At 40.3% G+C, this 26,312-nt stretch overlaps 1 protein-coding gene across 1 annotated transcript in view; it reads right to left on the bottom strand.

Moving 5' to 3' along the window:
- PLA2R1 (phospholipase A2 receptor 1) overlaps positions 1 to 26,312 on the bottom strand; it is a 1,083,903-nt gene that overhangs the window by 661,748 nt on the left and 395,843 nt on the right. Inside the window, exon 5 of the mRNA XM_086956636.1 lies at positions 15,718 to 15,875. Within this exon, the coding sequence (XP_086812762.1) occupies positions 15,718 to 15,875 (158 nt within the window). The remainder of the gene's footprint in view (positions 1 to 15,717; positions 15,876 to 26,312) is intronic.

Below are 26,312 nucleotides of genomic sequence, written 5' to 3'. Positions count from 1 at the left end.
TTCGATCTCCCGTAGGAGGTTTGGCGACTTTGTTGTTGCTGTCGCTGCTGATATTGTGGGCGATTTTGATTGTATGAGTATGTGGATTTTCCTTGATAGGATCCTCTGTATGTGGATTGTCCTCTTCCTCTGTGCCCTCGAAAGGACTGGTTTCGGAATTGTAAAGTCCCGAGAGCCCTTGCTGTGTCGGTGTCTTTCTTTATCGTCTGCAAGGCTTCATCTATTTTTGCTCCAAATAGTTGTTGACCGTCATAGGGCATATCTACAACTTTGGTTTGGACTTCTTGTCTGAAGGATGTCGCCTTGAGCCATCCTTGTCTGCGCAGAACTGCGGCGCCTGCCAGCTGTCTGAAGCCTGTCATGGCGACATCGACAGCTGAATCTATGATTTCCGATGCTGACATTTGACCTTCATCAAGGAGTGCCTGGACCTCATCTTTCAAGTTGTCAGGTACATGCGTGAGATACGGAGCAATATCTTCCCATAGTTGCCTATTGTATCTGCCTAGCAGAGCAATGGCGTTGGCTACTTTTACCGTCATGGCTGACGTTGTGGAGAAGCGTTTGCCTATGCCATCTAATTTCCTGCCCTCTTTGTCTGGTGGTGCGGACAGTGGTGAGGATGGGTTTCTGGAGTTTTTCTGGGCGGCTTGAGTGACGACCGAATCTGGTTTAGGATGTGAATTAAAGCAAGTGGGTGCCGTTGACGGAGCCCTATATTTTTTATCCAGTCTAGGGACCACTATTGAAACAGATGCAGGTGTTTGCATGAGTTGTAGCCCCTGATCCCAGATGTGATCTATTATGGGAATGGACCTTGCCTCTTTCTTTATAGGATCTTTAAAGTCATATAAGAAACAGTCCGTTATTTTTGTTTCCATTGTCATGTGAAATCTAGTGGCCGCTCTCTCTATTAAATTGTGGAATCCACCGATGTCCACTGGTGGAGAATCTGACGTGCTGGGTTCCGGTGTGGCCGGAGAATGAGCAACGTAATCCTCGTCATCCCTGTTTTGAGAGAGGTCATCTCTAACTTCACCTTCCTCAGGAGGTTCGTCGTCCTCATCTGAGGATTGGATGTTGTGAATCTGTTCACTCTCTTGGGGAAGAACCAAAGGCGCTGGTCTTGACCTTGGTGATTTCTGCTGTTTGGAAGATTCCTGAGAATTGTCTTTTGAAGGGTTCGTAGAGGATTCTGGGAATCGTTTTTTGTAGTCCGTGATCAGGAATTGAAGATCAGTGACTATCTCAGCCGGTAATACGATCATTGGAGTGACTCGAGTATGTACTTGAGCCTGATCAGTTTCCTCCGTAAAAATAACATCATCCCCGTCATCGTCAGTACTCTGGCATTTGACATTGAGATCTGACGGACTAGTAGCTTGTTCGAATTGTTCATAGTCCGATTCGTCATCTTGTAGTATGCGAGAGGGGAGCAGTGTTTGAACCCTACTGGGTGATGTTAAATCGGGCGTAATAGGGAGTTTGGTGACCTTTTTTGATGGAACTAACTCCGATTTTTTCCATGGCGTCGACGATGTCGTCGTCGACGATGTCGTCGTCGACGAGGTCGTCGTTGGAGCCGTCGATGGTATCGTCGTCGACCGTTTTTCAAGCGTCGACTGCCCCTTCGCCGATGAAGCTGTCGTCGACGGAGCGGGCGTCGACGGTGCGGCCGTCGACGTTGTCTTCGTCGACGTGGTCGTCGACGGTGCATTCGCCGTCGTCGAGGTGGTCGTCGACGGTGCCTTCGCCGTCGTCGAGGTGGTCGTCGACGGTGCCTTCGCCGTCGTCGAGGTGGTCGTCGACGGCACTTTCGTCGTCGACAGCGTAGTAGCCGTCGACGGTGCCCCTACCGTCGTCGGTGTCTTCGTCGACGATGCGCTTGGCTGAAGTCTCGTCGACGATGAAGGTGTTTTTGTCAACATAGATGACGACGGAGTTTTGACAAATGACTGCTGCTTTTTAATAAGTATAATCGACGATATTGGCTTACCCGTCGACGACGAGTGGGAGGTCGTCGTCGTTGAAGTCAAGGCTGACGATGCTACCGTCGTCGAGACTGTCGTCGTCGATGTGGAGACATATCTCGTTTTTCTTGAAGAGAACGTCATAGAAGCAGACGACGTGGACTGCGATGGCTTTCTGAAGGTTGTAGCATCCTTCACAGACGTGTCAGATCTTGCCTCAGAAGACTTTGAAGCAGTCTTTTTGTGAGGGACGTCTGAATGGCCAGGGGAAGCCTCCCTTGGCCTTTTCAAGGACAGTTTCGAAGAAACTGAAGCCATTTCACTGCCCTCCGAGGAGAGCGCCTCATCATCTCTGTTTTTGAGACTGTTTAACCAGAGGAGCAATCTTCCTTCTCTATCCTTAAGGGTTTTGGCAGAGAATGTTCTACATACCCTGCAGTCTTTTACTTTATGGTCAGGGTAGAGGCAGTAGAGGCAAGTCTCATGCTTGTCGTCGACGTGCAGTCTCTTCTTGCCACAAGAAGAACAGGCTCTGAAGAGTCCTTTTTTCTGTTGTTCAGTCATAGTTGAAGTATAATCCAAGTTTTTTGAAGAAAAGGAGAGAAATTGAAGAAACCTGAGGAGAGCTCAGGTGGGGACTCCCTAGCACAACGTGCGGTAGAAAATCTGAGAGACTGAGGCTCCTGGCAGGAAGGTTCTAGAGGGAGGTGGTAGCTGATTGGCTACCTTTAGGAGTTTGGTCCTTTTTACAAAAGGACATAGATAGGCTACTAAGGCAAGGCCCTTAGGCCTATTTTTCTCTATGTATGTCTATAGGACATTACTTTTCTATTACCGGGGCTCCCGTCTCGACGACGGGGAATGATTCAGGCATGTGAATCTATGAAAGACACCCATAATACTGGATAAACTGGTTTATGTTCTAATCTTTGATTATCTTAAGATTGTTTAAAGTAATTATAAATTATCGATGAGTATTATTTTTCTAAGTACAACATACATTTAGTGGATTAGTAACTCTTTTAATCCCAGTTATTAAACATTGGGTGTATTGACTACTATGAATACAAGGTTTTTGACTGACTAAACCTATTCTTTACATTTTTGATACAGCAGGACTTCTGTTGAACTAACCATCAGATATTTCAAACCCACCATGAGTACCTCTTTAAATGTACATTTCTTGAAACAAATGTAAACCAATCATGGAAGGCACATTTCTGAGTAAAGTTCTAACTTTTGGCACAATTGGATGTATTTCCAATCAGTTATTTTTTCTGTATTGGAGAGCAAAGATTCCTATGTGAATAAATACAGGAAATAGCATTTTTGAACCCCCTTTCTTTTGGTCCCCACTTGATGGATCGACGCAAAACCTTCCTTGAAGGAGTCATGGTGAATGAACGTTCTTTATAACTTTTTGTGCAGATTCATCAAATGATGTCAAATTAAATAGTAAAACAAAAAATGCTCTTTCTATAGAACAACTGAACTGGTCTGACCATAGCTACACATTGGCAAAGGCTGTGCACAGTAGGGGTTTGGCCGCCCGATTCAGGGTTGGGCACACGGCCCAGCCAGAAACTGGACTTGCATCAGTGGGGATTTGGGCGTCCGCAGCCAGCCACCTTGTGTACACAGATCTGACTGAATGCGATTTAAAAAAAAATCCAGAAATGTATTGAACAAAACAAAGGTTAAAGTGATGTTTTAATTAGATGAGATAATAAGATTTTACCCTACGTTAAAAAAAACGTAGAAATCTGGAAAAAAAATGGTTAAAATGGCTTTATAGTTAGACATGATAATAAGAACTTAGCTTATGTTGAAAAAAAACTAGAAATTCACTGAAAACACAAAGGTTAAGGTGACAGTATAGTTAGGTGTTGAAAAAAAATAAAAAATACACTTTTTAAAAACTAAAATCCTTGAAATTAACCAGTTGTATTTTACTGAGCTAACTATAGCTTGCACCCCCACCATGCACTGCTTATTACCTCACATATTACATCACTCATGACATGTTAAATGGCACCATTGATGAGATCACTGATGACATCTCAGTGAGTTGGAATGCTATCCCAAGCAACTGTCAGTGGTTAGACTTAGTGCAAGCATTTCTCCCCACACATTTTGCGTGTTTGATGTAATGGCTTATGTGGCCAAGGGTATGCTCAGACCTGGGTCTTGTGCTCATGGTGACACTATAACTAAGTTGCCCCCAACTGGAGAGCCCCAATCAGGGTGAAACGAGTCTTGGATTGCCTGTGTTGCCATTCAGAGAGGACGTGGCCTGGCAGTTTGGCCTGCACTGTTCTTATTGGAATGGATCTAAGCTGATTTGCATACGGCTGGGTCAAAACTGAGATGGCATGGTGGGGAAATGAATTATGGGTTGGAATGATACCCCAAATGATGCCAGTGGTTAGACTTATTGCAGGCATCCCACCTATGACTTTTTGTGTGTTTTATGTAGTGCCCTAAATGGCCAAGGTTTCGCTTAGATGTGGGTCCCATGCTCACTGTGCCACTGGAACCAAGGTATGCCCAACTGAAGGTTCAGTGAGGATGTCCTAGGCAGTTGGGATGGACTTTTACTATTGCAGCATGGTCAAGACTGATTTGCATATGGTTGGGTCCAAACTAAGGGGTCGATTATGATTGCGGTGATTCCGCATCCTTTGGGCCGGTGGAAGCCACCGCCGGCCCCGGAGGATGCGGAATCACCGCTGCGGACCCTCAAAACACCCACCGCCAGATTATGATGGTGGTGGGATCAGCGGTGGGTGGCAGGTCCGTCCGCCGCTGATGTTGGACGCAATTTGGTGGCGGTGTTTTCAAGACACCGTCAGCCAAATTACGATAGGTTTGAAAACATACTTTTCCGCGGTGGATTTACCACTGTGGAAAAGCATGTCGAAAATAGCTTCTGGAGGGCCTTTGCGGGCCCCCAGGGTGTTGGGGGTGGGGGGTGCACATGGGGGGTACCTATGGTACCCCCCTGCATTTGCATGCACAAAGCGGCAGGCACCGCGCGGTGCCTGCCGCTTTGTGCATGTAAATGCAAAACATGCATTTTTAACCTTGCGGCGGGTGCTGCTTCAAGCAGCACCCACCACAAGGTTAAAGATATGGGATGTGACCGCCAGGGTGGCGTTCACATCCTAATTGGTATGGAGGGACCGCCGCTGCCCCTGCGGACGGTCCCTCCACCTCGGGGGTGGCGGACGGACGCAGGTCCATCCGCCATCCTAATGAGCCCCTAAGGTGGCATGGTGGGCAAAATAACAATGGGTTGTAATGTTACCCCAAGCAATTGCCAAGTGGTTAGATTTATTTCAAGAATTCCACCCCTCTCCTTTTGTGTGTTTGATGTACGTATAATGTATATCAGTAAAAACCAGGAGTAGGGCTGTAGATCTGGTGTGAGTGCAATTAAACTTGCTTCTTCAATATATGAGTGCATAATTATCACTTCCTCTTATGTCCATTAATTCTACCTAGCATGCCTGTACTTTTTAGATGTGTGTTTCATTTTAGTAAATAAATACTGCACTTGCATATGCTCAACTAAAAACACTGAACACCACTCACAAGACCCATATGCCTTCACTTTGCCTCTGCTCAAGAAGGTCAAAATATAATATGGCACCTCTACCTTCTAAAAACATGTGCCCAACAGGCTTAATATTCACGTTCAACACTCCTAGACATTTGTTTGTTTAGGGTTAGGTAACATGGAGGTGGCTGGGCATCCATCGATACCGGGAAACACTATGTATATTTGTTGATATCACATGGACAAAATTAAGGGGCCTAAGGCCCAACTAGCTGTAATGTACTAAAATCAAGTGAAACTATGTTGAAGTAAAAAAAGTTACGTTAGTATACATTGCATACTATGAAAAGATTTAATTTTTCTGCAAGCTGGAAAACTACTGGTATAAAACAAATTCAGTGAGTGACCCCCTAGTTCACAAAATTGGCTACACAACTTGTAAATGCAACATCACGACTAGCAAAACCAACGACTGCCTCTGAAACAGGTGAATAACAGAAACAAGGCTGTATTCACATCTGCCACATCTGTTACGACTCCAATTCACAGCACTCATTGCCTATTCAGTTTGAAAATACTCCAACTGTAATGACTAATTTATAGATTTACAATACAACAATTTTAATACCATAAAGTTTCAGCTTCTGAAGGCAAAGTGAAAATATTGTGAATTCTGTCCAACATTAGGGAAGATATCACGATGAGCTTTGCTGCTCAGAACAGAGCCAAGTGTACATTTGTATACGCCTGTAGTGTATTAAGTGCTTTCATTTAATCTGATATTTCTCTGAGTTAGTGCTTTATTTTCAGAGGATATAGTTCAGAAATAATGAGCAGTGCTTGCCTCCGTTCTGAGCAAGCAAAGTGTCATCAATTTATTGTCTGTTTATTTCAATGTATCCCCCTTGACCCATGGAGGGTTGTGCCTCAATGGGGGTGGTCATTCAGTATAGGTTTTACCAGAAATCTTACCTCTTGCTTCAGAAGCACATGACAACTACTTTTCTTGTATTTACCTTTATAGATGTTCCAGGTATTGTAGGTATCTGTCCTAGTGGTTTAAAGCATTGTTTCGGTTCTTCCACTGCAAAGATCACCTATCTATGGTTCTTGTGTGGGTCGTCAAGCTACAGCCCTATTTGATGCACTTACATACACAGTTGTACAAATTTAGCACAAGCTTTATTTCTAACTTGTATCGCTATTTGTACAGGCAGAACTAGTACAGAAAGTGAGCTTACTATTGCTAAACATGACACGTTTCATCTTATCACCCCATCCCTCATCTTCCATAACTGGACACCCTGAGGTTTATTAGATAATGTCCCCTTGAGCCTAAAAGGTCTAAACTCTCTTTAATATATGCCATACATATATATACTATGAATTAGAGGAGGCAGTAAAGTTTTCATGCTCCATGGGACAGAAAAAACAAAATAATCTTTTTTCCAGAAGTAGAGACATCAGGCGCCTGGTTACATAAAAAGTACAGGGTTATAGTTTGTGCTATTTAGTTCAGTAAAATAAAAATAAAAAACAACATTTGATCTGGTATGGGGCAAGAGATTTACTGTAAAAAGGGCAGAGTTTGCACCCAATCATCACAACTTTGCTTGTGGATAGAAAGAAGACCTAGAAATGGCAGATTTACTTCCACTATCCCTGGACACACAAACAAATCATACCCCCCCCCCAATTGCATGAATGCCTTTCCTACAAGGTGTTACTTAACTTTACACAAGTAGCTGTGTCTCCCCTTCATTGTTTTAGCATTTGATTCATTGTATGCGGGAGGACAAAAAACCTGAATCTTCTTGCGCGGATGTTGCGGTCTTTTTAGGAAAGAGGAAGATTCTTGCGTGTGTGCTATTAGGTATCTTCATTTACATCAGCAGAAGTCCACTGTGTCAATTTGCTCTTAGATGGTACAAGTAGGAGCTCTTTTACATCATGACTCATCATTCTTTGGTTAAATATCTTACTATCACATTCTTGGTCTTGTGTTCACAATCTATGGTCACGATTCTCTTTTTTACCTTTTTACCACTGCAGCATAAATCAATATTCTTGAGATGAATTACTAATGTAAACACATTAGCAAAGACCATCCTTTATATTCTCATCTAGATTTTCCTCTAGGTAGCCAAGAAACCTGTATTCTCAAATTCACTAGATGTGATGTCCTTGTAAATCTTTAAAACTATACAGCATTGATTTACAATTTAGAGGCAGGCTTTAGACCATTGTGCAAAGGCGCCTGCGTTGGGGTTAGGCTGCACACTGCGCAGGCACACGGAAGGAGCAGAAATGTGCCATATCATTGTAAATATGGCACATTTCCGATGTCTCCCTTTTCACGCAATGCAGCACAGCAAGTTGCCTTGAGGCGCTGCCTTGCATAAAATGTTAGTCAATCTGCCCCTACGTGTGAACCTATTTATGAAAATCATACATTTTTAAAGGAATCTGCTAAAAACCAAATTATATAAATGAAAGTAGAGTCAGCAAATATTATAAAATGACTGACAGTATTGCCGAAGTAAAAATGCAGACTTGTGGAAAGATTACTTTAGTGAAACTATGGAAGTAGCTACAGGCGGGTCAGTATGCAAAATGTTGCCCCTGATCTTAGTAAGCATATCATCTTTCAAGCTGAGAATGCTGCACTTTTCAAACAGTTTTCTAAAGAAAAGTGATCACTATGATAACAGTAAAGCTCAATAAAAGTTGAGATGAGAATATATATTTTGTTTTAATGAATAGTAATGTAAATCAAACTCTACCTATCAATGCAGCTCCCTGTGTGCGAGCGCAATAGTTTCATCTCTTTTCCTGCCTGCATGTCTGTGGCCAGGGAAAGAGATGAACTCTCTGCCTCCAGCAAGTGGTAGCACTTTGACAGTTCCTGCCCACTGGAACCAGAGTGTTTGCTCTCGTTTGGCGTGAGCTGTCAGCTTCCACCAAGCAAACGCAAACAGCTATGTTCCGAGATCGGCACCCTGGGACCTAGCAATTGCTGGCCCTGGGGGATGGCAGTCCCCAGTGCCATTAATGGCTCCAGAAGGGGGGGGTTGCACATCCCCCCTCCTTTACAATTTAGGGGTCGGCCCCGGGGAGGGGGTGGACCCCAGTGCCATATATTGCCTGAAAGGGGAGTCTGCACGCCCTTCCCCTTTTTTACAGTTTGCTCATCTTTATGGGTATTTCATCGTATATTCCCTGAGACAGTATTCCTATTGTCTGAGGTGAGCATTTTTTTTTTTTTAATCGGGACCTTGTTCTTGGTTACTTCCCCCTCAATTTTCACAAGCTAACAGCACTATTCGAGTTTGCATTTAATATCGTACAGGCACTAAATTCTAGCAGGGTTTACTTTTCCTTGGGAATTCCCATTAATTACTCGGCGCACCAACCTTCTTTCTTAGCCTGTGTAGTATTCATAATGTCACATGATCCAAACTTAATTTCTTGTTATAACCACCTGTTGATGAGTAAAATTCCTCCATGTATAAATGTAAATAAAACATAATGCTTGTATTTGTTTGTTCACCGATATGCCCCTGAGGAAGGGACCACAGAGTCCCGAAATGCAAAGGGCTTAATTTCAAGATTTTGGCATCAATGGGAAGATACTTATATGTCTCACAAAAAACTATGTATTTATGATTTTGAAAATTTCATGAGATTTATAAAGTTGTTGAATGCAATGGTTGCATAACAATAGTTTATTTTTTAATGAAAAATTAGCATTTATTAAATTTAATGCTATGGAAAAATACAGACATTAATGAATCAGTTGTCAATTGATGTTTTGTGTTCACTTTTGATGTAAATTGATGAAAAAGATTCATTGGTATTAGGAGCAGTGCTTACCAAAAACAGGGATAAAAGGCCAGTGAGGTCAACACAGGCAGTGGGGTAGCACCCTTGGTTAAAATAGATGCATAGGAATAGAGTATTGTAAAATAGGCAGTTCATCTCCTACTCTCTGACTGAGTCTGCACGGCCCCCATCCCTTTCTATAAAATATGAATTGGTCTGGGTGGTCCCCCTGTTTAATTTTTATTGTAGTCCCAGGAAGGTGGTGGTTCCAGAGGCATGGGGGTCTGCAGAGCCCGCAGCTATTTTAATAATTATAGCCCTGGGGAGATGATGGTACCCGGGCACCAAGGGTTCCACAAGGCCCGCTTGTTTGTTTTTAACAAGAAGCCTTAATAAGCACTTGGAGATTTTTTTGATCAATATCAGCATACCCCCAGGACCTGGCCCACCCGGGCTTCTTGAAAAAAAAACACGCAAGACTGTGCTTTGTTTTTGTATGATAATTGCAAATATGTTGCAAAAATCACCAGAAATTAAAAAAGAAATGCCATTTTGCCCCGCCAGGGGCACTCTGGGACTCCAACACCAAGGCTTGGGGTTCAGCGTATCCCAACCCTACTCACATTTTTTTTCCGAGGGTTTTTTGGGAACTCAGCTGAAGCAGAGTCCCAAGATGGTTGCCAACACCTCCGTGTGGAAGTGTTGGCAGCCAATCAGAGCTCTACAGATCTCTGCACATGCTCATTATTATTCACAGAGGCATTGCGATCATAGGTATGCAAATTTGAATATCCCTTAATATATTGCAAAGTACTGAACATATTTACACCAAATAACTAAAAGCTCTATCTGCGGACCAAAGGCTAGCCTTCTGCTGAATTCGGTGTAATTCCGTTCAGTGGTTTGGGCTGCAGGTGTGTCTAAAATGTCTCTGGGAATTAACATACCTCCCCTTTCTTTTTTCAGCTCCCGCTTTATGTATTATATTATAAGGTGGTGCAGAGGAAAAATGCCTACAACACTTGCTGCGATTGCATGTGGCAGTCTGTCTGGATCCGACTGTACGTTGCAGGGTCTCCCTAATGAGCTCGTGCAGAGATCTGCAGAGCTCTGATTGGCTGCCAACACTTCCACCCGGAGGTGTTGGCAATCATCTCCCGGACGTGGGTTTCTCGTGTTCAGCACGCATCAAGTGGAACTCTAAACTCTGAGTTCAGTGCTCTTTCACCACCATCAGTGAACACGGCTGGGTTCACTGTGAGTAATAATTTGTACTCCTTGTTGACACACACGGTTGGCACACCTCACCCCTCACGTAAATAAGCATTTCCGAATTCAGATGTCCCCTACATCGTAGGTCCTGATGAGACCCCACATTCCAGTCGGGTCGAAACGCCGTTGACGATTAAAGGAAGCAAACCATTCACACAGCACTTATGAGTGTATATGTTTGCTGTAATATTCTGTATGAGTGTATTTCAAAACGGTCGCTTTCCTGGAGAATAATTGTTTGAATCCTTGTAAATACCTTCACCGATTGTAACTCAACTGTTGCTTTTGGTTCTTACAAATACACTTGTGACACTTCGCACTAATAGAGTTTTATTTTGTACATTATATATGTTAAAACTTTTTTTGAACAATACAATTTAATAGTGGAACAAGCATTGGTGTCATGAGCGCTCTCTCCTTTTACATCCCTCTTTAACCCTTACTGATATTGCTATTATGCTAAATAGTTATCAATGAATTTCAATGTACTAATCCACTGGAACCGTTGTTTTCTATATACTTTACTAAAATGCACCACCAGTTTTATGCAGGCAGCGAAAACGACTTTTCAGTAGGCCAAAGTTCCTCTTTATCACATTGCACGTTGATATCTGCATTGAATTGTATCTCTGTTCACTTGGTGTATTAAGATTTAGGTGTGGTGTCAGAATGAATGAGCGCACAGCATATGTGCTGTCACCTATGGGGTCGTAGGCAATAGATTACTCACTACTATGTCTCACAATGACCAGAGAATCAGCAAAACAGTGTTACATGTGTTTACCGAACATGTATCCTTCACCAAATTCCCCACCAAGGAGACGTGTATGTATGCCACTGTGTCTGAAGATGTAGGAATCATGCGTACTACCTGGGCATCTTGCCACTATGTCTGTGATGGCGTTATTTGCATTACACACGACTTGTACATTCAGTGAATGATATGACTTCCTATTCCTGTAAATGTCCTCATTCAATGAGGGGGTCATATAGCTACATGAGCCCCATCAATGCAACCAATTACATGGGGAAATGGGTTATCTGGTAAAAGTCAAGTTTGGTTTGCTGCAATTCCTGTGGTGGTGAGGGAAATCTTATGTAGTGGTGTATCCTCAGCAACATAGCGTCCAGGAATGAGTTAAAGAAACGTGAAAGTGCACTTTGGGAAACCCCTCCTGCTGCAGCTATTACCTTACCTGAGGCTAGGAAGTGCAGTGAACTTAGGACCTGCACATGGGTGGGGATGGCATGTGTTTTGCGAGTCTGATGCTGCAGTATTAGATCTAGTTCAGCTTTCAGATTATAGATCATGGCTGAATTCAACATATATTTTGCGAAAATCTCTTCCTCTGTCTGGCCCAACAACATAACGTGTATCCTAAAAATGCGTTCCTGTATCCTTCTTCTCCTCTGTGCTGCTGCTTGTATCCTCATCCTCCTCGCCATGACGTACAGGGCAGCCATTATGAAACATTCTGAGGCCTTCTGGCGCTGTTTAAATAGCTTTTACCCGGTTAACAACTGATTTGAATTGGTGCTATTTAGAAAGTGCAAAATTGCAAATCTGAGCTTAATCCCAATTTGCAAATGTTTCCTGAGTATGTTTGTGATTATAAAATATCGGATTCGCAAATACGAATTTGCTATTTTGTGATCTCAAAAAAGGGAATCACAAGTTTCGAGATTTTTGGAGTTATTCTGCAAATTTCAATGATGTATTGATTGGGGCTAACTTGCGAAAGCAAACGGCTGATTTTTGTGAATGGCTGTTTGCAATCGCAAAATAGCTTGATGCATGTGCCCCTTAGATGCCTATTTTTAGCATTCCATTGAGATCCACGCAAATATTATTTACAATTATGTCACCAAAATAGCTTTGAAAAGCATGTAGTTAAAACACTTAACTTTCTAACACCACCCCTAATTAAGGATAATTTTTAAATCGTCCTCAACTCAGTTATCATTATTTAATCCTACTAGGAGAAGGTGTAGGAGAGTGAAGGGGTGAGATTTACTATTCCCACTCTAATATAAAACAATTTAAAGAAGGTGATGGACACTAAAAGGGTGACATTTACTACTCCCACTCAAATCGAAGACTATGTTAAGAAAGTGTTGGAAGCTAAGGAGGTGAAATTTACAATATCCACATCAAAATATAACATTTTAAACAAGGTAATAGACATTAAATATTTTAAATACACAATCAATACGCCATACTCTCACACGTTCGTTATTATAAAATTAAATAAAATATTATCTAAAACGCTTCAATCAAAACTAAAAACCTTTGTATTCGTATTTAAATATTAAAATAGAATACAAATCCTTTAATTGCTATTGATAATTAATATATTTTTCAAAATATTTACTATTATTCATAAAGTTTAAACCATAAAACGACAAAATTATAATACAAAGTGAAGAAGCATAGAATATTATTGAAAAATATTTTTTAAATAAAATTACAATTTTAAAACCCCCAAAAATTAAATATTTCTAGATTTTTTGCAAAATATTTCAAGTGTAAAACTTTAACATAAACATATTTCTAAATATTTAATGAAAAGTGTTGTTTTATAGTTTTACATTTTATACTATTTTTTAAAAGAAATGTATGTAATACCCGTAATGTATATCTTCATTTATATGAAATTATAATGTATTAATATATTTATATAACAAAATACAATATACAATTATAAATTATTATTTTTCATATTTTTTAAATAATAATGTAAAATATAATTTAAGAAAATCTCCCTACAATTATTTATATACATTAATACAACTAAAAAGTACAGATTTCAATGATTTCATAACTGAATCATTTAATTGCTAAAAACATAAATAAATTAAAATAATAAACATATCAAACACATTGCAGTAAACTATATCTAATTAACACAAGTGATATTGCATACAACAATATTTTCTACATTGATATTTATTACAACAATATTAAAAACAACACTAAAAACAAAATGTTACAGTTGATATTCCGGTCAGCGATATTTTTGATATCCCAATATTCCTGACACAATATTTTTGAATCACAATATTATTTTCCGATAGTTTGTCCAAATGCCCTTCAACTATTAAGAATAACCCATTCGATACCTTTTATGATAGAGTTGATCAAGGAAATCAGTCTGTAGCACTGGGCGTTATTCCTAACTCCCTTTTTAAAAACAGGGACGATAACGGAGAAAGATCAAGAAGGGGGCACCTGGCAGGCAACAGCAGCACAGATGGTCCATATAAGAATAAGAGCCTAGAGTTCAGGGTCCAGTTTAAAGAGATCAGGGGGGTATCCCTTCAGGGCCTGGCAGTTTCTTATTGGATAGCCAAGTGATTCCCTTCAACACTTCATCACAAGTCAGGGTCAATTTTAAAACTCCTGCACTTAAGTCTGACCAATCTCTATCTGAAATCAAGATCAAACTGGGTGGGTTATATATTGCCTCAAAATGTTCAACCAAGCTTTCAGGATGGATTTGAGAACTAATAGTCTCTCGTCCTGAGCAACCTGAACCCTGTCTTTAGGTCTGGATTCGAGGGCGCTAATAAAATTTCTATGTGTCTTGGAACAATTCTTGTCAAACCCCCTGCAGCATGGTAACAGTCACATAATTAATGAGGTGGTTCAATAGCTTAGAGGCAAAAGCCCAAGAGTCTTATTAAGTGAGGGGGCATCACTTAAACAAATGGAGAGCAACTAATTGGAATAGCTTTAACAAAAATTTGGTTGGCACAAGTTTAGTCCACCTTAATCAGCACTCCTGGAACACTCCAGGGCAAATATTATCTTTTGTAGTCATTCTAGAAAAGCCCCAACCAAATAAAAGACAAAGAGGATTATGTTCGCTATACCCTAAGGGATAATAAATCCTTTAATTATACTAAAAACAAATATTGTCAATAATCCATGAACATCTCTGACCTGTAAAAGTGGGAGGTAAGCTATCTAGAAAATGGACTACAAGTTATTTCAGTGACGGTATTAGGTGGAATTTGGTTGGAAAACTATTTATGAACTCACTCTGGTTTGAGTGCTCCAAATGCAGAGAGCAATCAAAAACAAATAAGTGGTTAAAGGAGGGAAAGGGACTGGGGCCCACCCAGCCAGTGCATCACCTTGAACTTTAGTTGGTTACAGTATTCACTCAAGCCTAACATTAAATGGGAAAGTTGCCCAAGATATCAACATAATGGGTAGCTGCTGGAGGGAGGCTAATAACCAAATCTGGTGAGGGATTACCCATGGTTGAAAAACTGCAGTGACCATCAGGCCCTATATTGGGAGGGGAGTAGGACAATTGAACACAGAGAGGGTGGGGAACAGAGAAAGATGGGGACTCGTAACTGGGAAGCGACATTGGGGGCAAAGATGGGCCCTGACACCTCCTGACACTGTCACACTTTGCGTGCCGTGCAGCAGCCTCCACATTGCATAGTTCACCTCTTATAGGGGAATCCCGGGACACCCCAGAGTTCCCTCCCATCCTTGAGAATTTAGCACAGTTTTTCTTACTAATTTGAATTGGAGTTTTAGTATACATCATCCCTGAGTTGGGATGTCAAATTCAGTAAGGAAGTTTCAATAGCCCCTATCCTAATTAATCTTTCCACAAAGACACTCTTTATCATGCAATCAACCTTACAACACAGTTCATCCTGTGATGCCCCTACACCATTCTTCCCAGTGGCTTTAGAAGCCTTGGCAGCAACTTGCTTTACATGAAGATTGTCTTTTTTCTTCCTTTTAGGGGCAGGAGATTCAACTTCTAGGCAAGAGACCTCAGTTGTAATGTTGGTGATTCATAAAATATTTATAATTAGGCATTTTGGATTCCAATGCGTTCCTTAATAATCCGATTCATATTGTTCACAAGTGCCACTATCTCTTCTTCCTCAGTTGCCTGTAAGTAATTTTTTCTCTATTGGTGAAATTAACAGATTTTATTAGCTATGCTTGAGTGTGACCAGGGGATATTATGCACCATTGGCAATGAAAAAAACATGCTATTTATGTTCTAAGCATTTTTAACTTATCACATATATTTCAATTTTAAATCCAATAATGGAACTCACAGTTTCATGAGCTGACACACAGAGGTGGTCAGCTCCCATAATGATATTAGGCTCATGATTATGCCAGTTGGTTAGAGTTACTGAAGTGCCATCATTCCACTTGAACATAACTGGGGTTGCATTACTCATCAAACCAATCCAGGTTTCAGTTACGTTTTCTGTGGAAATAAAAAAAAACTGAAAGTTGCACGACAAGAATATTTGAAAGGATCTCGAAAGAGATTAATAAAACGTTGAGCCTAGTTCATGAACTGTAATTCACTTTATAGTCACACAAAAAAAGTGAAACAAGCTTTAGCCGGAAAGCTATCCAATTTCTACATCTAGACAGGCAATTCACTTTATGATTATTTCTGAAGAAAAAGGTCCAGCGACAAGCCACTTATTGGAAGGGAGGTTGTAAGAGTTGTTCAGGTCAAAAGGGCTGCAGTGGTTATTCTGCTGTAAATGTATGATCATATATGAGCTCCTGGATTCTGTGCACAGAGTGCTGTGGATATATTTTGCACACAAGGTTTTGTTCCTCAGTAAGAAAGTTACAGCCTTATTTTGAGTTTGGTGTAAGGATCCTTTGTCACAAATGTGACGCTTAACCCATCTGCCTTATTAGAGTGCCACAGTACGCAGGACATAATGTACTTGTAATAAGGCAGACGTAATTCATGCAGAACGTAATGTACTTGTAATAAGGAAAAAAGGTCTATCAGTCACCTCTGTGACGGAGTGTCCATCCGCAAAACTCTAAAACAGGCCCTTATTGTCCTAATGGCAGAGCGAGAGATAAATTAAAGGCTTAGCATTTCACACCACTCCAATACTCAAAGAACATCTACTCCCAGAAAGAATCAAAGTCTCCTTCAGATATGTGGAGCTCACTGTTTGGTAGATTATTTATGCTGAAGAGTTACATTCATCAGTATGGAACATAGCCCACAAACTTTGAATTCCCCTAAAGTCAGAAAGAGCATAATGTCCAGACAAAGACCGTTCCAATGACAAAAAGAGTAAAAATAAGCAAAATAATCCAAATGTGATAAAATATGGTTACCAATGTGTTAAAAAAATAGGGCTACAATATTTCAACAAACAGCAATTCAACATGACCTTTAAAGTCCATGGTAAAAGAGGATCATCTTGAAAAATGATACAATGAATTAAACACTTTAATCTGATATGGCTCTGGAAATGTGCCAAGAAGGGTTGCACTTTTGGTAGGTGGTGTGCAAAGCAGTTAGAAAGCATCTTACAGTTGTCCACCTTGAGCTGATTGTGCATTATTATTGCATATTTCTAATGTGTAGCTTCATGCTGAAAGGTGCACACCACTGCGGGTTCCATTTTGCAGGGGGTATTGAAGCATTTGGAGAGGGATAAGTTATACATTGCCATGATGTGTTCCATTACGGCTCCTTATGCAGCTTGTGCAGGGCAGTGTAAGGTTGCTGGCACAATTTAATGAATGGCAATTCATCGAAGACATATCAATGGATTTATGTAGCTTTCTCCTGTTGGATGGGCCTGGGGATGGCTAGAGATAGATGATTTCAGGATTTATGTACTGGACTGTGAATGTTATGTTACAGGAATATTTTGATGTTGAGGTTGCTTTTGGTTAGAACATTCCATTGGCATTTGGGTTCCTTCTGCAAAAGGCATCTCTGTCACTCATGCCCTGGTGGAGGTTTGATGGTGTCATAAGGAGCTTGGGTGAATACATTCAGGTGCAGGTATGTGACAGTTGTGTCTGCATGTGGAGAGCCACAACCTGGGTTGGATGGTTATGGGCAACTTCTCCCTAGAAATGCAAAAATTGCTTAAAGTTCTCTGTAAATGAATATAAAAGAGTGGTCAGCAAAGCAAATGCTGACAACTATGCCAGTACTATCCTTGCAGCTACCAAAAGTGACTTCCTTCAGGAACTATCCTACTCTTACCATGTAAAACAGGAAATAACACCCTTGAAAGAGCTTTCTGATAATCTGGCTGACTTCTTTGAGAAGAAAATAGGCAGGATTCTGGAGGACAGTGGAGGTACCTCCCAGTAGATAACTTTTGATCTGCATATTTCAAATAATACAGGAACTACAGCCAATCATTGATACTCATCACAGAACAGAAGCACTAGTGCTATGTTTTACTATGTACAAAACAGGCCAGACCCCCTCGAGAGTCCTATTCGTTACAACCTATCTCTGAGAAATGCTTTCGAACCATTGGCATGTCAACCTCATCGGGGTCTTCCCTTGATACTCTAACACTTAGACGTTTGAAAGAGATGGTAGATGAACTCACCCCTCCCCCACCACATTGTAGAAAGCAACCAATCTTTGGAGACAGGTTTTGAACCACAAATGTGGAAGAGGGCCTTAGTAACTCTCCTCTTGAAAAAATCTACAGTGGGCCCATTGGTCCTGAGTAACAATAGGTCCATATCATTCCTTCCCTTTCCAATGAAAAGCGCTATATCAGAAGGAGGCTGTGCCAATATTTGGAAACTGACTCTCTCCAAGAGAATGAACAATTCGGCTTCAGACCAGAGCTTGGTATTTAGTCATGTCTACTTGTTGCCATGGATGAGCTACAAATGAAGGTAGACAGCAGGTCAGTTGACAGGTCTGATTCTGCTCCATGTTTCAGCTACTTCCGACATGGTTAACCATAAAATCCTTCTGGCTTGATTAGCCTCGATTGGAGTGGTTGGTACAGTGCTGAAGTGGATGGAGTGTTACCTTGCAGATCACTGTCAGCCTGTTACCTTGCCCCCCTACAGCTCCGAATTTAAAAGCTTGTGACAGGAAGTACCGTAGGACTTGGCACTTATCTCAGTTCTGCTCAACATCTACACAAGGAAACTCATAACTCTTAAAGAGGCGCATAACACCAGGCTGCTCAACTACGCAGTAGATACGCAGCTGATGCTGTCCATTAACAACACTAGCAGGATGTAGTGGTTGCATTCCAGAATTACTTGTGGGACGTTGTTAATTGAATGCACATAAGCTCCCTCAAGCTGAACTGAGCTAAAATGGAATTCCTGTGAGGCTCAGCGAGCAAAACCCCATTATACATCCTTTGGCACATTTTAACAGGAGAGAATTTGCGAGCATCTGGCACAGTGTGCAATCTTTAGGTCATATTTGACTACAATTAATCTCTGGAGAGTCATGTCAATAAAGTCACAGGTACCTCCTTTGCACTTCTCTGTGGCCTTAGGAAGCTACTGCCACTACTACCTACCCAAGCAAAATCTCTCATTGTCAGTAGTGTCATGCTTAGTAGGTTGGACTACTGCAATGCCCTGCTACTTGGAACCCTGGACTGTCTGATTAACAGACTACACACAGTCCAAGTGGCGGCAGATAAACTAGCATTAAATAGACCCAGAAGATCCTTTGCATCCAATGCACTGAAGAAACTGCACTGGCTTCCTCTGCAGAGGATGATCTTTAAAGCCATTTGCATTTTGTTAAAGGCACTACAGGGCAAGGGTCCTGCTCTTCTACAGCACAGACTGAAAAGATATACTCCTGGGAGATATCTTAGCTCGAGGTTTGCAAATTTTATTTGTATAAATACGTTTTGTAAGACAAGACAATGTGGACGGGTCTTTATAGTCAAGGCAGCATAGCTATGGAACAAGCTGCGACCCACTCAGGTTATCAACTGAATTGTTGCAGTTCAGAAAAGCTTTGAAGACCTGACTCTTCCTTAAATTATTCTGCTTCCCGCTCATGTGCGATTCTTACACCAGTAGTGCTCTGCCTATACATAAGCCCTCAGTGCCAGGATACGAGGTTAGTGACAGTTGTGCTTTACAAATGCTATAAATAAAATGAATAGTCAGTGGGCTTACTGTGCCTTGTTGCTGGCTAGTTGCTCTACTTTCACACACCCTCTGTCAACACTGTTCCTGTTGATTAATGATGTTTGTGTGCATTGTCCACCCTTGACCTGCCCATGCCCCTTGATCAGCACACTGTTGCTCTCCAAATAGGTTTGTGCTTTATAAATATATATATATATATATATATATATATATATATATATATATATATATATATATATATACATATATATATTCACTGAAAAAACCATAGGTTATAGACCATATATAGTTAGGAATTCGCATTTACAAAACCTTATTTTACTCACACAAAACCATTGAAATTCCATATATAGTTAGTTGCACTAACTATATATCGCGCACCCGCAATCCACTGCTGATGATGTCACATATTACATCATTCATGACATGGTCAGTGGCATCACTGATGACATCACTGATGACATCTCAAATGACATCACTGATGACATCTCAAATGACATCACTGATGACATCACTGATGACATCTCATTTGACATTACTGATCACATCACTGATGATATCATTCATGTGATAATACGATGAACCTCTTCAGACTCTAATATAACCTGAGATACAATCAGTGTAAACAGACACTCACAGACTGTCACTCATCAATGGAGTTACTCACACACCTAGTCAGTCATGCAAAGAATCAATCACACCTCCATTTCCTCAACTATACAGTTATACAAACTTTACTTATTCAAACATATACTAACACATATTTACTCTCTTATACAATCCCTGATACAAGTTCACAATGATCCATACAGCCACTCACACATTCACTGGCTCTTATGCACAGTTATTTATATATGTCAACTCTCACATGTACTGTGTTTTATATATGTACTTACTTTGACATGTAGCACTGAGATATCCATTCACTCACCAATACACTCATGCACACAGTCAACCGCCCATACAGCTGTTTCCACATGCACTTTTGAAACCATACATCTAGTGATCCAACTGCTCACACATCTATGCACAGAGTCATACACCTCCCGGCCACCCACACACACACTCAGTCTCCCATACAAATACTTGGGCAACCAATCAATAACCCATATAGTTACTCATATAGCTACTTATCAACACATGCAACAGTTTACAGAACAACAGACATAATGATGCACAAATTAAGACAGTTTAGTCACTAACCCATGCACTCAGTGAGACACATTTAATCACTCACTCAAACAGTCAGTCATGCACCTACTAAATCCTTCATCCAGACACTTATACATCCACTCATTCTTCAATATGTAAGACATATTTTAACTTTACAGAAACATACAGTCACTGGATGTTGTCATCAGTGATGTCATCAGTGATGTCATTTGAGATGTCATCAGTGATGTCATCAGTGATGTCACTGACCATGTCATGAATGATGTAATATGTGACATCATCAGCAGTGGATTGCGGGTGCGCGATATATAGTTAGTGCAACTAACTATATATGGAATTTCAATGGTTTTGTGTGAGTAAAATAAGGTTTTGTAAATGCGAATTCCTAACTATATATGGTCTATAACCTATGGTTTTTTCAGTGAATTTTCAAGGTTTTGTAAATGCTAATTCCTAACTATATATGGTCTATAACCTATGGTTTTTTCAGTGAATTTTCAAGGTTTTGTAAATGCTAATTCCTAACTATATATGGTCTATAGCCTATGGTTTTTTCAGTGAATATATATATATATACATACATATATAAACATATATCATCTGTATATCTATATAAATACAAACATAAATGCATGCATACATATACTTATATGCATACAGATGCATGTTATTTACATGAAAGTTGAAAAAACACTAATAAAAGCAAAGCTAAAAAGCCACCTCATTACAAACAGAATGGCTTTAACTTAAACGAGGGCGAGATCTATTGCATTTTCAATGCTTGTTTACTTTGGTTCCATCAAGAAGGCATTCAGATGTGTCACACATTTGCCATAAATTCTGAATGTTAGCACTCTAGTTGCACATTAGATCACTGTAGTAAAGCTACTGCTCACCAGGGACGTCTGCTGCTGGTATTCAAAGTGCATGTTTCAGTCTGCATGTCAGAATTTTTTTAATGAAATAGAAGAGGATTTGAGAAGTCACTCAAAATGATCCCTAATTTTTCTTTCTGAAGCACTAATCATACTTTCTATGGCAAAATTAACCCCCTCATGTTGTTCCTTTTTAAATTGAGTGTTTTCAGACTTACCACTTCATTCCAATCAAGATGGTTTCTGGTGTGCCATACTTTTGTCATAAGTAAGACTGTTAGCGCTCTAGTTGTTCTTTAGAACACTCTGGGACATTCTGTCATTGGGCTATACTTGGGGTACATCTGGGTGATATTTGGGCTACATTTAGGCTCTTTTGTCTCTGGTGGCCATCTTGGGAGACTGTATGTCAGAATTTTTTAATGAAATTGAAGAGGGTTTGAGAAGTCACTCAAAATGTGCCCTAATTTTTCTTTCTGCAGCACTAATCATAATTCATATGGCAAAATATACCCCCTCATTTTGTTACTTTTTAAATTAAATGTTTTAAGAGTTACCACTTTATTCCAATCAAGATGGCTTCAGGTGTGCCATACCTTTGTAATAAGTAGGACTGTTAGCGCTCTAGTTGTTCTTTAGAACACTCTGGGACATTCTGTCATTGGGCTATACTTGGGCTACATCTGGGTGATATTTGGGCTACATTTGGGCTCTTTTGTCTCTGGTGGCCATTTTGGGAGACTGCATGTCAGAATTTTTTAATGAAATAGAAGAGGATTTGAAAAGTCACTCAAAATGTGCCCTAATTTTTCTTTCTGCAGCACTAATAATACCTTCTATTGCATAATATACCCCCTCATTTTGTTCCTTTTTAAATTAAATGTTTTAAGAGTTACCACTTTATTCCCATCACGATGGCTCCAGGTGTGCTATACCTTTGTAATAAGTAGGACTGTTAGCGCTCTAGTTGTTCTTTAGAACACTCTGGGACATTCTGTCATTGGGCTATACTTGGGCTACATCTGGGTGATATTTGGGCTACATTTGGGCTCTTTTGTCTCTGGTGGCCATTTTGGGAGACTGCATGTCAGAATGTTTTAATGAAATAGAAAAGGATTTGAGAAGTCACTCAAAATGTGCCCTAATTTTTCATTCTGCAGCACTAATCATACTTTCTATGGCAAAATATACCCCCTCATGTTGTTTCTTTTTAAATTAAATGTTTTAAGAGTTACCACTTTATTCCAATCAAGATGGCTTCAGGTGTGCCATACCTTTGTAATAAGTAGGACTGTTAGCGCTCTAGTTGTTCTTTAGAACACTCTGGGACATTCTGTCATTGGGCTATACTTGGGCTACATCTGGGTGATATTTGGGCTACATTTGGGCTCTTTTGTCTCTGGTGGCCATTTTGGGAGACTGCATGTCAGAATGTTTTAATGAAGTAGAAAAGGATTTGAGAAGTCACTCAAAATGTGCCCTAATTTTTCATTCTGCAGCACTAATCATACTTTCCATGGCAAAATATACCCCCTCATGTTGTTTCTTTTTAAATTAAATGTTTTAAGAGTTACCACTTTATTCCAATCAAGATGGCTTCAGGTGTGCCATACCTCTGTAATAAGTAGGACTGTTAGCGCTCTAGTTGTTCTTTAGAACACTCTGGGACATTCTGTCATTGGGCTATACTTGGGCTACATCTGGGTGATATTTGGGCTACATTTGGGCTCTTTTGTCTCTGGTGGCCATTTTGGGAGACTGCATGTCAGAATGTTTTAATGAAATAGAAAAGGATTTGAGAAGTCACTCAAAATGTGCCCTAATTTTTCATTCTGCAGCACTAATCATACTTTCTATGGCAAAATATACCCCCTCATGTTGTTTCTTTTTAAATTAAATGTTTTAAGAGTTACCACTTTATTCCAATCAAGATGGCTTCAGGTGTGCCATACCTCTGTAATAAGTAGGACTGTTAGCGCTCTAGTTGTTCTTTAGAACACTCTAGGAGGCTGCAGTAGAACACAAAGGAATCAACTGACAGTCTCTGTCCTTGTTGGATGTACATGTTTTACTGAGAATGTCAGACTTCATTTTCACATGACTGAGAAAGATAATGTGAATTTACAGAAAATATGCTTTCAGTTTAGCTTATAGATCCCCTTCCAAACCACTGTGGGAAAATCATGAGATATTAGTTTTCTTTCAAAGAATATTCATGATATCACAGCAGAAGGTTTTTTCACATGGTAAAATCACCTTAGAACCCACCACAATTCTTAAAACGAGTATGGTACCATCAACAAATGATTTATAATGTAACTAAAGTCCTAAAACCCTCTATTAACTACAATGCTTTTTAATGAGGTGCTATCATGTATATTGGTCCCAAGATGGCTGCCAACACTTCTTGGATGAAGTGCTGACAGCCAATCAGATCAGATGTGTGGTTAGGCTCCGCCCAGATATATATCTTTTTTTGAACCTAAATTACTCAAAATCCACTGGAGCACATATATTGAGACCTAGCAAAGGCACATCGGGCTAACAGTCCCTACAATTTTGCCAAGTTTCGTGCAAATCCATTCAGCCGTTCGAGCTAAAAGTGAGGCCAACCGCCCTATGGAAATTAACATGGGAAAAACGCGTTTTGGAACCCCCCTTTTTTCTCAGCCCCCCCTTGATGAAACCCCCCCAAATTGTCAGGGGCTGCTCAGAAACAAAATGTTCCATTTTCCTGAGAATTTCAGCCAATTCCGTGCACAAACGCCAAAGTTATTAGACATAGAATTTTCAAAAATCCCATAGAGAAAAAATCCTAACTATATATACCTACTGGCGACCGCCAGTAGGTAATATATATATATATATATATATGTGGAGCTCACTGTTTGGTAGATTATTTATGCTGAAGAGTTACATTCATCAGTATGGAACATAGCCCACAAACTCGCCAGTAGGTATATATAGTTAGGATTTTTTCCCTATGGGATTTCTGAAAATTCTATGTCTAATAACTTTGGCGTTTGTGGACGGAATTGGCTGAAATTTTCTGGAAAATGGCACATTTTGTTTCTGAGCAGCTCCCGGAAATTTGGGGGGGTTTCGGTAAGGGGGGGCTGAGATAAAAGGGGGGTCCCAAAACGCGTTTTTCCCATGTTAATTTCCATAGGGCGGTTGGCCTCACTTTTAGCCCGAACGGCTGAATGGATTTCCACGAAACTTGGGAAAATTGTAGGGACTGTTAGCCCGATGTGCCTTTGCTAGGTCTCAATATATGTGCTTCAGTGGATTTTGAGAAATTAACATTTAAAACAAGATATATATCTGTAACAGCGCTCCGGGCAGCGCTCCGGTTCGCGAACTTTTCGCGTATCGGAACTTTGCGAAGCGAAGCTGATTGGCTCTCCGGTGTCTGTCAACATTCTAAACAGTCCGGAGCGGCCGCCATCTTGTCTCTCGGTAGGATCGAGAGACAAGAGGAGGCCAAAACAAAGGGGGAAATTACCATAAGGGGGCATAGTAGATCCTCGTTGACCCCCTAGGTTTTATGTGGAGGTTTTAAAAGGGCCCAGGAGGGTTTTTTGCGTGGTGAGCGCCAGGTTCGCGAACCGGAAAGCGTTCTGGGCAGCGTACTATAAGGATAAAAGAATGATAGACTTTTCTAATACTGTATGTTAATTGTTTGTTGTTTTTGTTGTTTTTTTTTTGTTTTCTTTATTTTAAAAGTATTTTTTTTTAAATTTTGATTGTGTGTCATAATTCATTAAACTTTTAACATTCAATAAACATATAAAAATAAATAATGTGTCAAACAATTTTTGAATTAAGAAATCAAAATGTATTTTTCATTTTGTTTTTCAAAATTTAAAAGAAAATCTAAAAAATCGTGATCATTTTTTTCTTCATTTTTTAGTAGAAAATCTACTGCATCTACGCATTGCACAAGTTCATTATTTATTGTGTCGTCGTAGAAATCCATGTAATCTTGTGTCTCAATTTTTTCTTCTGTTTCAGTTTTCATGTTGTTTTGTTGTTCTTCCATTTTCAATTCTGAAAAATGAATTTTTAAAAAATATATCAGTACAGAAAGGGCATTGTTGGGTTTCAGTACAGATTGGCAGTTTGGTTATTTATATAGTGTTTTTTTCACAAAGAAAGGTGTCGCCTGCAATTAAGGTCTATTGCAGGGGGCCCCCTCCTTGGGCCTCCCATGGATGGTGTCAGGAGGTATAGGGGAGGGAGAAGGAGACGCTCCCTCAATTGCAAGGAGACCATTCACAGGCACTGAGGGGGCCCATTGTCCAGCATTTTTGCGCCCCCACAGTTTTAACTTTTAGACCACAATCAATTCTCACACCTATGAAGGTGTGAGATATGCGTGTGGATTTAAAGTTAAAACTGTGGGGGCGTCAAAATGCTGGACAATGGGGCCCCCTCAGTGCCTGTGAATGGTCTCCTTGCAAGGGGCCACTTATGTAAATTGGAGGGGGCTTCGCGCACGTTCCTTTTTAGCCTATGGTCTTGCAAATTCTTGGAATGGCTCTGCCATAACTAAAACAGAGTAGTCTATTTTTTTCTATAAGTATTACAGAGTGATAGAATATAATTCTCACAAAATGTTTTTCTAATTAGGTTTCAGTACAGAACATACTTAAGTTTTATAAATAATATCTTACCTTTTAAATATAAGTTGAAGTTATCAGTTGATTTTTTGTTGTGCA

This window comes from Lissotriton vulgaris, chromosome 2_1 (assembly GCF_964263255.1).
Source record: "Lissotriton vulgaris chromosome 2_1, aLisVul1.2, whole genome shotgun sequence".
Lineage (NCBI taxonomy): Eukaryota > Metazoa > Chordata > Amphibia > Caudata > Salamandridae > Lissotriton > Lissotriton vulgaris.
Note: the sequence above shows the minus strand (reverse complement) of the source record. Positions and strands in the feature narration are given on the sequence as shown.